The sequence below is a fragment of the Galeopterus variegatus genome, unplaced genomic scaffold (genome assembly GCF_000696425.1).
Source record: "Galeopterus variegatus unplaced genomic scaffold, G_variegatus-3.0.2 Scaffold62, whole genome shotgun sequence".
NCBI lineage: Eukaryota > Metazoa > Chordata > Mammalia > Dermoptera > Cynocephalidae > Galeopterus > Galeopterus variegatus.
The window spans coordinates 499099-511966 of NW_007726173.1; the positions used below are offsets into that span (position 1 = coordinate 499099).

Below are 12868 nucleotides of genomic sequence, written 5' to 3' on the forward strand. Positions count from 1 at the left end.
GCTCCCGTGCCTCGCTCAGCCAGTGAGCGGGAACCGGTCTGTATGTGGGATCCGAACCCTCGGCGGGAGCACCGCCGCGCTTCCAAAGCGGCACACTGTAGCAGTGCGCCACCGGGCCGGCCCTAAAAAGACAATCTTAAAATGGGCAAAACATCTAACAGACATTTCTCCAAGAAGACACATAAGTGGCCAGTAATCACATGAAAAGATACTCAACATCATTAATCAAAACTGTGTCCCCATCACCACAATCTAATTCCAGAACATTTTATCACCCCCAAAAGAAACCCCCACCCATGAGCAGCCACCTCCCGTTCTCCTCTCCCCCAGCCCCTGGAAACCACTAATCCACTTTCTGTCTCTGTGGATTTGCCTGTTTGGACGTTTCACATACGCAGCTCTTGCAACTGGCTTCTTCCACTTGGCACGGTGTGTTCAGGTGCACCCATGTCATAGCGTGTGTCACTATTTCATTCCCTTTTATGGCCAAATTCTGTTCCACTGCATAGACAGACCACATGGTGTTCGTCCATCAGCTGACAGGCACCTGGGTGTTTCACTCTTGGCTGTTGCGAGCAGTGCTGCTGTGAACACTCAGTACAAGTCTTTACATGGACGCAAGTCGTCATTTCTCTTAGGCTTAGACCTAGGAGTGGAATTGCTGGGTCATATGGTCATTCTGTGTTTAGCTTTTTAAGGGGCTGCCAGACTGTTCTCTACAGCAGCTGCACCATCTTACAGTCCACCAGCGGTGAGCACGTCAGGGCCCCTGTCTCTCCAGGTCTTTGCCAGGTGGGTCGTTCTTGGCCATAAAAGGGAACTCTGAGCAGCCATAAAAGGTGACTCTGAGCGGTCATGGTGAGGACACATCTGCATCTCATCATTTCCAAGGGACACGTGGTCAGCCTGTTGCTGACGGCCAGCATTTGCTCCCATCCTGCTCACTATTCCCAAATCCAGTGGGTTCTCCCAGAATCTCACCAGTCACCCAGGACCCCTCATCGTCACAGGGTCACCCTCACACCGACAGCTCCTGAGTTCCTGGTGTCCCTGCCTCCTGGAGGAAGCAGGCATGGGGCCTGGGCCTCAGAGCACCCAGCAGGGTCCTGGTGCTTCTGCCACCTGCATGTCCCCTGACCCCCCAGTCAGAATGCAGGGGTGGGACTCCCATAGGGGTCACAAGTAATCCACACAGGTGACAGGATTGTCACTGAGAGAAGGGAACTGGGTCACACAGGGCAGAGGAGGGGAGACCATCCAGACCAGCAGGACAAGGCGCCTTCCCCACCCCAGGTCCAGGCAGGACACTATCATTCTGGGCCAGCTTGTCCTGGAGTGAGGGACACAGGCTTTGCCACAGATCCTCCTGCCCTTAGCTGAGCGTGTGGTGCCCCCAGGAGGCTGGTGCTGGGAGGGGGAGGAAGGAGGCACTGGGCCACATGCCTCTGTCTCCACAGGCTGGCTCTGAGACCCTCTCTACCTCACATCAGCCTTTTCTGTTACCCACAGACCAGGAAAGTGCCTACTGTGTGCCAGGCTCACAAGGGCAGAGGCAGACCTGGCCTGGATCCAGCAGTGGACGGAGACTCTGGGACCCCTGCTGCGCTGGGAATGTTGAACAGGCTTGGGGAAGGGGTCCTGAAGCTTCCAGGTCCCTGGGGTGGAGGAAACGTGGGCATCCTGAAGGACCCAAGAGGCTGAGGGCAGGGGCTGGCTGGAGGGGCCGGGGCGGTGCGGAGTCAGGCCAGGCTCAGGAGCGACACGCGGCAGCGGGCCCCCACACCCCCTCATGGGCACAGGGATCAGCGCAGGCAGGGTAGGGCAGGGCCCAGAAGGCGGCTTGGGTCTCCACCCCACGTCAGGCCCTGCATCCTCGAGATGCTGGCTGCCCTCAAGAAGGCAAATGGCGGAAGCTCAGAGTCGCAGCGAAACTGGATTTGCCCACAGCCCAGCACCGAGGACTCCAGACACGCAGGTGGGGGAGGGGAGCGCCCGTCGTTTTTGGAGCTCACTCACCTTCTCCCGGTCTCATGGCAGCGCCTCTGCAGGGCGGACTCATGACCCCTCTCTTCAAGGCCCCTTCCCTGTCCTCCCAGGCCCTAGGACAGCTCGGTGGCTCTTCAGGCTGCAGCCCCGCGACCAGTCAGAGGCCCAGGCGCCTGCACAAGGGCCGCCCCTCCCCAAGAGCTGCAGGACACCAGCGCTTGCCTAGGCGGGAGAGACCCCAGCTTGGGGTCTTCCCACACGTGGTCAGGAGAGCCCTGCTCTAAGCCCCATGGCCAGCGTGCCCGGATGCGCTGGACGCCCCATGGGAGCAGTGCAGACCCTGGCCCTGGGGCTGAACTTGACTAAGAGGAAACGGGTGAGATTCTTGCTCCCTGATGGCCAGAGGTCTCCATGGCCGGGTGGCCATTCCCCGGTGGCCAAGCTCCAGGTCTAGCCCACTCAGCGTCCCCGTCTGGGAAGCAGCTGGAAGGGACCTGGCCAGGAGCGGTGCCATCTTGTGCGTGCGGGTTTCGAGAACGACACAGGAGTTGCTTGTTAAGGCCAGGGAGTGGAGACGGGTTTCCTCTACTGCAGCTCCCATTAAAGCCACTTGAACACCTGACTCTTGAGACCAAGCAGGCCTGAACATGTTAGCCTAACTAAGCAGGTCCTCGCACTTCTCCTGTCACACACAGTGACCCTGGTAGGCCCCAATGGCACAGCCGGCCAATTCTGAGCTGAAGGACCACCAGGTCAGGACGCCCATCCCGGGCCCCGCGGGGAGGGTGCTCACTCACCGGCCTCCAGGCCTCCGTGCTGCTGCGGGAGCTGCACGGCCAGGCAGAGCTGCAGCGCCAATTGGGTCTTCCCTGCCGCGCTGCGGCCAGTCAGCTCGGTGACACCCTCCAGGGGCAGGCCACCCCTCAGGAACCCGTCCAGCACAGGGCAGCCGAGGCTCAGGCGCTGGTGCTGCGCTGGGAACCGCTCCTTCTGCTGGTGCAGGTGCAGTGCTGTGGAGGAGGGCAGGTCAACCTGGCATGCCTGCGACTGCGCTGTGCCGGGCAGGTGTGGCGTGGTGGGAGGACAGGTGACTGCAGTCACACGGGGTGGGCAGGGAGCCAAGGGCAGGCAGGAGACAGCCTGGCTGAGAAGCATAGTGTGCACCAGAGACAGAATCACTGAGAACCTGCCCCGTTAGACCATCTCAGTAACCTTCAGGGAGTGATCCACCCGGATGTTCCCCTAAGAAGGAGGTGGCCGAGCACCAGCTGCTGAAGGAGGCCCTGAGCCCAGAGCTGCCTCTGGCCCCTGAAGGGGCGGTGCAGAGCTGGCTGCCTTCAGCCGCTGCCCCCGGGGATCTAAGGCTCCCTGACAGTCTCAAGGTAAAGGGGAACTAGCAATTTACATGAACTGTCATGGTCCCAGGTTGTGTGACGGTTTTGAATAGGCTTTAAAATGGCTCAGACTTCAATGATGTTTACGTGAAAACATAAAAATCACACAGAAGGTGCATTCTGCAGCAAAAGGCACTTCCACGTCAGGCCAGAATGGGGACCAGCCTGCCGAGCAGCCAGACGCCACTCGGGCCTCAGCCTCGCCCTCTCCCGTGAGCCTCTCCTCCTGGGAGCAGGTGGGGCAGCTCCCGAGGGAAGGGCTTTGCAGCCCCTGACTTGAGAGGTGCAGGGGCCCTGGGTATGTTCACACACGCACACAGGCAATCACATGCACACGTGTGCACACATACACACCCTGTGCCAGTTGGCATTCTGACAGATGCTCCTCTAGAAGGACCCTGGTCACAGCCTCTTGGTCACCAGGCCTCGGACATGCCATGTGACACCAGGACCCTTTGGGCGAGGCTCAAGGCACGACATGAGGCGCAGGCTGAGTTCATGGCCTGAGGAGTGGACTCATCCTGCCTGATCAGTGCCTGGGGCCCTCAGCTCGGGTAGAGCTGGCAAATGTGAGAAGCCCTGGGAGCCCACCCATTTTAGCATGTTCCACAGGGTGGCATGTGGTGGGGGCCAACTACAGCAGGCCAATGCTCGGTGTGGTCCATGGAGTCACCTGCAGGGGAGGGAGGACCCCCCCCAGGTGAGGACCCCCAGCCGCCCACCAGGGCCTGCTCAGATGCAGAGACGGGCACCTTGTTCTGCAGGGCACATGGGGCTGGGAGTGCTGGCCTAAACTCCCTGAGAACAGGAACCAGCCCGGAGCCTCCTCACCTGCTGGCCCACAGGCCATGAGCCGTGAGGGCCAAGACCTGGGTTTCCTGTACACAGTGGTGGGACCTGGGCAGGTCCCTTGGCTGCCCAGGCCTGTCTGGCCAGGAGGCCCCTAGGCTGTAGCACCTTGGCCGTCACTGTGCTGTTTCCGCTCCATGCTGGGCAGGCCCAGGGGGCTCTGGGCTGTCTCTGTTGCCAGCACAGCCCCTGCTTCCTGTGCCCCCACCTTGTCCCCCAGTGAGTCTCTCCTCCGCATGAGACTGTTCCTTAGGGGGAGGCTGTGACCACACCCCCCCTACTGCCTGGAGCCTGGAGCACAACGTCCACACCGGTGATGGCAATCCACCTGCCAGCCCCCAGCAGAAACCCCAGGCCACCCACCAGCGCACACTGGCCACCTCATACCCACCTGTGAGGACACTGCTTCCCCGCAGGTGTAAGGAGGCCATTCTCAACAAGTGCTGGATGTCGGGGCGGGAGAGGTGGGTCAGTCTCTGCAAGTCTGGTCCAGAAAAGTGCAGAACCTCCTTAACTGATTTCAGTTTGGCTGAAATTACACAGATAAATTACAAGAAAAAGTCAGACTATAGTAACACAAGGCAACACAGCAACCAGTGTCTTGTGAGAGCATCGTGCCTCAGTTCTGGGGACACATGGGTAGGGGTTGGATCTATCTGCTCCCCGAAGTCCCTGGGAAATGCTGGATGGAGTGTGACAAACGGACGGGGCAAGAAGAGAAGGGGCTGGAGGCAGTGGCTGCTCAGCCCTGGACACTTGTGACCTGGACCTCAGGACCTTGGGTGGGCGCTGACCTTGCACCTGCAGCAGCGGATGCCCCAGGTGCCGAGAGCTGGTGACCATCATCCAGTTCCAGGCCCGCTGAAAGCATCTCTCAAGAAAGGGCCAATGTACAAGCCAACACTGAGGCTTCTGCCGCCTCTGCCTGCAGGCCTGAACGCCAGGCAAGGGGAGGCGCCAGAAGGGGAGCAGAGCCCGGACCCACACCAACGACAGCCGCACGGGACAGTTGGGATGGCCGGCGGGGACAGCCAACAGCATGTGAGAATTATAACCAGCAACACATGCCGGGCAGATTACAGGGTTAAAACACCCCAAGCATCTGCTATTTTAGGAGGGCAAATACATCAATTTTGGTCATGGATAAGTGCATTACTTTCTACTTTCAAACTAGTAGAAGAAAAAAACATTACAAATATAGCCAGCCAACGCAAAAGGCAGCAAAAAAGAGAAAACATCACAAAGAAGCAGGACAAATGGCTCAGCATGAGGGAGATTTAAACCCAAATATATCAGTAATGACCTCAAATACATATGCACTGAATGCTCCAGTTAAAAGACAGAGACCATCAGACTGGGGCACAGAAAAACCAAACCACAACCACTGAAGTGCTCCCTAGAAAAGACACGTGGAAAACATAAGGCTACAGAAAGGTCTGAAGTAAAAGAAAGCGAACGTGGATATTTCAAAATCAAAGTAGGCTTTCATGCAAAAAGTGCTGTTTCAGGAAGGTTCTGTTGGAGCAGCCAAGGGGTCGGCTCTGGGGTCCACGGCAGGACAGCCCTGCTGGCCAGAGCCTCACGGCCCTAGCGCCCTTCACAGCTGGATCTGCTGGGGCTTCTGGAAAAATTCCTCTTCTGGTAAGAGACACAGGTGAGAAAGAAGAGCCTGCACAGCCTGCTCCCCCTTCTCTGTCCCCAGACTGCAGGCCTCATGTCTGCAGCTGTGGCAGCCATCCTGTGACCATAAGGCCACAAACAGAGGAGGACAAAAAAGCAACAGCCAAAGATGGAGGAGCAGGACAGTGAGACCCCCACCCAGGACCCTGCCCCAGTCACCAAGCTGCTGTACCAGCCCCCAAGTGCGCTCAGACTCTTCGTTATGTAATTGACAAGTGCCCTAATGTTCAAGAATCCCTAACAGATACCCTGGGAGACAGGGAAGATGACAGCGCAGTCCCAGGACAACAGCTGCGCAGCCGGCCAAAAGAGCAGCCAGTGCGGGTGCAGTGGGAGGCAGGATGGGGGGCCTGGGATGGAAGCGCCAGGAAGATGAGCAGGACAGGAGCTACCCAATCCTCTGAGCATTTAGCAAAGAGCCAGTGGTGCCCAACAGAGCCACTGGAGTATGTGGGAAAAATCAGCACATTAAAAAAGGAGGCAACGGGCCGGCCCGTGGCTCACTCGGGAGAGTGCGGTGCTGATAACACCAAGGCCCCGGGTTCGGATCCCATATACAGATGGCCGGTTCGCTCACTGGCTGAGCGTGGTGCTGACAACACCAAGTCAAGGGTTAAGATCCCCTTACCGGTCATCTTTAAAAAAAAAAAAAAATAAAAAAGAGGCAACTACTAACTCTAGGGGGAAAAAGCAAAGATGCAAAAAGGAAGAAAATGGTCATAGCTCTGGGCCCCCCCCCTCCCCCAGGCCGGGCAACGGCCAATACATACCCAGTCACAACCCTGACAGCTGAAAAAGGAGGCAACTACTAACTCTAGGGGGAAAAAGCAAAGATGCAACAAGGAAGAAAATGGTCATAGCTCTGGGCCCCCCCCCTCCCCCAGGCTGGGCAACGGCCAATACATACCCAGTCACAACCCTGACAGCTGATGGCTGACGTGACCCAAACTCTGTTCTAACTACGGTGGGGGTGGGGGGAGGGGAGGAAGTAGGGGCATGTGGGGGCAAGTGAGCTCAGCCCTTACCCCCACCAGGAAGTCTATGAGTCATCAACGACTCTGATGAAGCAAACACAGCAATATAAGCACATTATTTAGGGGCTCAAATGTAAATATTTTTTTAAATTGCTACAAGATTCATAAGTGGTTCCATTTCACTTTTTAGACAATATGCACATATTACTTTGATAAAAATAAAATTAACTGAAAAGTCCTTTCAGTTAAGAAAACATACACACAGCTGAAAAATCTGCAGCACGGTCCAACGTCGGTGTAATAATCAAAATCAAGTGTCTTTTGGGCCAGCCTGTGGCTCACTCGGGAGAGTGCGGTGCTGATAACACCAAGGCCCCGGGTTCAGATCCCATATAGGGATGGCCGGTTGGCTCGCTGGCTGAGTGTGGTGCTGACAACACCAAGTCAAGGGTTAGGATCCCCTTACCGGTCATCTTTAAAAAAAAAAAAAAAAAATCAAGTGTCTTTTTTTTTGTCCTTTTTGAGACCAGCCGCACCGTGCTCAGCCAGTGAGCGCTGTGAGCGTGTGCTCCCAGCGCCGCACTCTCCCGAATGCGCCACGGGCTTGGCCCATCAAGTGTCTTTTTTTAAAAAGTGGGTTTCTCTAAGGATCAAGGGTCTTTTAGGGAAGAGTAAGCAGAGGGGGAGACTCAGACTGGGACAGCTAACGTTTTGTTAACTTGTTTTATATAAAGTACTGTATACATGTACATCCGCACATTTCACACTGCATATATTTTTTACATAAACACAAATAAATATACCTTTCTTAACTGCAGCAGTAATTCTGGGATTCAGGTCCAATTGATCCACATCCATTTCTTCAATGGGGTGGCTGCAAGCAGGAATAACTTCCCGGGGACAGATGAGACAATGGACACAGATCCTGAGGCTCTTGTTGTAACTCACAGCGCTGTGGGAGCCAAGGGTACCAGAGAAGTGATGGCAGCTGTGGTGTGTGATCCAGGTGGCAGTGTCCTCTACCAGTGTGGTTAGGCCTCCTCACTGCACTGCAACACTGTCTAGGTAAGTCTAAGGCAGCATTTTTGCAGAGCAATTTACCTCTAAGAATTACTGGGCAGCTTAGAAACCTTGGACTCATTGTGGACACTGATGCACTTGGGAAACATCCCCCAACCCACCAATGTTCTGAAGGTCGACAGCAGCTCCCGGTGCTTCAGAACCAAGCGTGTCCTCTGGTCGTGGGTCCTCAGCACCAGACTCACCTCTCTTGGCCTTGGGAAGATCACGCAGTCCCAGATCCACTCCACGGAAGCATCTTTTGCTTTCTCCAGTTTAGTTTCCTTTAGATTGTCTCCGTGGGGATTCTGGAAAGAGTATGAAAATTGAGTTTGGGATTTTGCAGGATACTTGGGGAATATGAACCCGAGCAGCCACCAGGCTGTTTCGGCCGAGAACAGTGGAAGTCCGGGTCCTGCCAGGCTGGCTGCCCGCCCTACACCCCTCGTCCCACAAGCACGTGGGCAGCCCTCTCCAGGCAGCAGGCACCAGGAGCCCAGCTAGCACGTGAGGACAGCAGGCTTTCCTCATGCCTCGGATGGCTGTGCAGGGACTCAGCCCAGGGTCACACAGGACCTTTCCAACAAGCCACTAAGTAGCCCCTCTTCAGCCCCCCAAACAGCAAGGCCAAGAACGGGTGAAGCAGGCCAGGAGCCATGAGGGCTGAGCTCAGGGCACATCCTCTAGCAAGGCAGGCGCTAACCCAGATGAGGGAAGGCTGGTGGCTGTGAGCAGGTGAGATGCTGCACTGGCCCGGACAATATTATATTGGTTTGGAGCTTCATGAACCAGGTCATTTGCACTTCCAATTCTCATGGGCTGGTAAGGGAGACACAGGCCTGGCCCCAGAGAGGCTGAGACACTGAAGACAGATAGTCCAAGCTCCAGGGCTAAGGTGGGGCATGGGGGCATTGCTTTGCCTTGTGAACCATGACACCCTGACAGCCAGGTGCTAAGCAAGAGTATGCTAGGCTTGAGGGACATGTTTCCTGCCCTGGTCACAAGGCTCCTGGGGCCCCACAGCCTGTGGGTTTTCTGAGCCAGCAGCTGGTCCCATGTTCTGGCCTAGAGCAGGGGATAGGGAGGTTCTTGGCATCTGGCTGGTCAGGGCAGGAGACACACAGAGGGCCTGGCCCCTCACTGGTCCACAGAGCCCCAACTACAGGGTGGCTTGGCAGCTGGGGTCACCCTCTGGATGGGTCACCGTTAGAAAGGAGGTGGGGCTGGGCACAGGCCCCAGCTGGAACTCAGTGCCATGTGGATTCTAACCCGCTCAAATATGCCAACAAAGCTGGTGACTGGTGTGGGAAGGTCAGATTCCAGAAGACAGGAAGCAGATAAAAAAGAGAAATACCAGTTCCAGGAAAAAGTATTGTGTTGTCAAAGACATGGCCAGGCCTCACCTGGACAGGAATCTTGGGGCCCTGAGGACAGGAAGAGGTCGGGAGTGGTGTGAACCCAGGGCTGGCGGAAGACCCCATGACACACCCCACTGAGGCACCACCCAAAACACAGCGTGACAGCAACAGGCAGTTGTTTAACATTCTACAGCAACTGCTTGTCCACTCATGCTGGCACCCCATGCCAAGAGCGACCCGACTGCTACAAACAGGCATGTCCTGGGCTGTCAGGAAGCTGCAGCCTCGGACTGTCCTGGATACAGAACTCAGATTCTACATGTAGCTGGACACGGGCAGGAGAACCAGGAAGCCAGTGGGTGACTGTGACATCTCAAGCTCACGTGATGTGTTGGGGGCCATGGCACCTGGGAGCAGAGTGATGGCTGACGAAGGTTCTTTGCTTGCCCAACTGTAGTCAGGCTCCTGCACCTTCTCCTAGGCCCGTCTGCACATCCTTGGGAAATCCAGTTTTACCAAGAGCCCTGCTGAGTCAGCTTAGCAACAACCTCTTTCCCTCTGTATCTGGTGCTTCCTCCTCCTCCACAGCCCCCAGCTGAGTCTGGTCACCCAGCCCATCTTCAGCAAGAATCCTGTTCAGCTGGTTTACCCAGAGCCACCTCTCCCTGCTTCCTCTCAGTAACTTCCCATCCTCTGCCCCCCACCGTGCTTCTTGGCTGTAATCCCCACAGGCCCATGCAGTGTGACTGCTCAACTGGAGTTGAGCTCAGTCTCTCCCACCCACTGCAAGACCCCATCACCATGGTCCCTGTACCTGTCGGGATGATCCTAAATAAAGTCTACCTTACTGTGCTTTGACAAGTGTCACTGAATAATTTTTTTCTTTAACACCGAACACCTGCTGTGTCCTAGACACTGGCCCCGGAGCTCGATGGACAGCTCCACGCAGTGTCTTATCCTCCCCCCTCCATGAGGAGCAGGGGTGTGACCAGCCTGTTCCTCAGACGAGGGTGAAGGCTGTGCACAGGGAATGCCCAGCAGCGGGCAAAGGGCAGGCCCAGACATACTGACTGGTGCATCTTCCTAGAGCACCAAGCTAGGCCCCAGATCTCAGGGGCAGAGTGAACGTCCTGTGCTGCTTGGGGAGCATGACGAGTTCTGCAAGAGCAACGTTAGCAGGAACTGCTAGGCTCAAACTGAGGCCCCAGAACCACAAGCAGTCCCTGTCTGGAGCAGCCCTGGGTCTTCCCTGGCAGACTCACTTTTCTGTCTTGGAGTTCGGGAACCTGTTCTACAGCTTTGCCAAGACTCTAGACACTTCCATGGCCTGGTGCTCTGGAGCATACCCCTGTCCTTCCAGAGTATGATGTCTGACCTCAACTCTGTACTTTGATAGTACGCCTGAACTCAAGAACTTGATAGACATTTTGAGAGCACAGGCCATGGCAGGCTACACTGTCGCCTGCACCTGGCATGCAGGCTGCGACACGGGGGCACTGTTAGCCGTGGTGCCAGTCTACAAAGCCCAACCCTTGTCTTTGCAGATGAAGCCAGTTTCTCTTAAGAATTGCTCGTATAAAGGGACCCTCCATCTTCAGTGAGACTCTACTTTCCACAGAGGCCTGCTTACATCCTAATTGAGCCACGGGCCTCATAACTTTGGGGCTCACTATGGGTTGACGTGCCCATCTGTCCAGGCATTCTCTGTGAGGTTTCCCCACGCTATTCTCCCCCTCTTTAAGCTTGTGAACCCTAAAGCAAGTTCTTTCTAAGGCAATGAACCTTGTGATTAGAGAAGTCATACTTTGATCATCTCCTAGTTTCTGCCATGGCCCAGAGTAGGGCACCCCCTTGGCCCGTGCACGCTGGGGTGGGGGTGGCACTGCACAGAGGATGTGCCTCCACACGTCCTGAGCTGCAGACGCTGTGGCTGTAGCTTACTCGCCACAATGAGGGACTGAAGGCAGGATGAGCAAGGCTTTCTTTCACAGCAGATGCATTAAAATAACCATGTTCAGCCCCTTCCACATCAACGCCAGGTCAGCTCGGTGCCAGAGAGTTACCCAAACAAACCAGAGGGCAGTGGGGGGAGCAGCCCCCTCACCCCCACAACCCGCTCCCCGCTTCCAAAGGGGGCGGTGAACTTCCAAGATCCCCGCAGCACCTCAACTATCGTAAGCTCATGACTGCTGGTGCCCACCAGCGCTGCTGGGAGGGAGCTTTTACTACCAGTGACCTTGTGTGGCCAAGCCCGTCCTCCCACACCTGGGCCACTACTGAGCTTTCTCCAGCAGGCTGGCCTGGGCCCTCTCCTCCTCTGGTTTCCTGGGAAAAGCCTCATCCCTTCTCTGGACCCTCCTCCTCTGAAAAGTCCCCGAGTGATCTCACCCTGGGGCTTTCAGCACTCCCCATTCACCAATGGCTCCCCAGCCTTGGCCACCCCAGGGTGCCATGCAGATCTACCAACCGCCAGGAAACCAGGCTTGGCCCTCTCCCATCACTAAACACACGCCACCCACACTCTCCCCCACTGCCCCTGTGTTGTTGCCAGAACCCAAACTGCTCCCCTTGCAGCTGGGCCTGGTCAAGCCCTGTGGGGTGACAGCCCGAAGGGTCGGCCTCCTGTCAGCACCTCTCAGCGGTGCTGATCCTGGCTGCACTGCCTCTCACAGGTTCCTTCCAAGCGCCTTCCTCGGCAGGACCTTCGTTCCTGCTGTCCCTTCTGCCCAGGTCGTGGGCAGGCTCCTAATCGAGGGCCGGGGGCAGGGCACGTTGAAGACCCGCATCCCCTCCCTGCCCCAACCAAGACCCCCACCCCGCCCAGCTCCCCCACGCTGGCTGCCCCCAGTCTCCCACCCAGCCCAGCTCTCCAACGCTGGCTGCCCCCAGCCCCCCACCCCGCCCAGCTCCCTCACGCTGGCCGCCCCCAGCCCCCCAGCCTTCTGGGCCCCGACAGCCCCTGGCCTCCCGCACCGCCGTTCTCACCTCCCGCGCGCTCCACACACTTCTTCGCGCCGTCCCGCCCCTCTCAGCTTCCTCTTCCAATAAGCGCCTGGCGCCCTGCGCCGGAAAAGCCAATCAGAGACGCAGTGGCGCTACGTGACTGACTAACTGACCACTCCAAAGTCTCAAACTGTCCGAGAGGGGCGGAGCGTGCCCGGGCAGGCCGTCGCCGCCGATTGGTGGTCGACCGCAGGGTGGCAGGGGAGGTGCCCTTGCGTAGAGTGGAGAGGGCAGCGACTGGGCGGAGTCCGAACCCCGATTGGTCCGCGCTCCGGATCGGGCTTGCCGATTGGGCGCCGGCGCTGTCAGCCGCACGCGGGGCGGGGCGGGAAGGTCGGCACCGCCCAGCTGGGTGAGGGGCTCAAGTGCGGGACGTGGGGCCAGCGGCGGTGGCGGCGTCATGTCCTCGGAGGTGGCAGCGCGCCGCGACGCCAAAAAGCTGGTGCGCTCCCCCAGCGGCCTACGCATGGTGCCCGAGCACCGCGGCTTCGGAAGCCCCTTCGGCCTGGAGGAGCCGCCGTGGGTCCCGGACAAGGAGGTACGTAGCTGGCCGGCCGCTGCCCCG

General features: G+C 57.4%; 2 protein-coding genes across 5 annotated transcripts in view; one reads left to right on the forward strand and one right to left on the reverse strand.

The window, feature by feature from the left end:
- Positions 1–8232, reverse strand: part of XRCC3 (X-ray repair complementing defective repair in Chinese hamster cells 3) — a 38770-nt gene extending 30538 nt beyond the window's left edge. For all 3 annotated transcript variants that reach the window (XM_008576458.1, XM_008576464.1, XM_008576454.1), the window contains exons 1-4: positions 8149–8232; positions 7687–7835; positions 4621–4758; positions 2784–2996 (exon numbers count right to left, since the gene is read on the reverse strand). In XM_008576458.1, coding sequence (XP_008574680.1) covers positions 2784–2996; positions 4621–4758; positions 7687–7741 — 406 coding nt within the window. In that variant the 5' untranslated portion in view covers positions 7742–7835; positions 8149–8232. The remainder of the gene's footprint in view (positions 1–2783; positions 2997–4620; positions 4759–7686; positions 7836–8148) is intronic.
- A 4442-nt stretch (positions 8233–12674) lies between these two features.
- Positions 12675–12868, forward strand: part of ZFYVE21 (zinc finger, FYVE domain containing 21) — a 16915-nt gene continuing 16721 nt past the window's right edge. For both annotated transcript variants that reach the window (XM_008576570.1, XM_008576576.1), the window contains exon 1: positions 12675–12841. In XM_008576570.1, the coding sequence (XP_008574792.1) occupies positions 12704–12841 (138 nt within the window). In that variant the 5' untranslated portion in view covers positions 12675–12703. The remainder of the gene's footprint in view (positions 12842–12868) is intronic.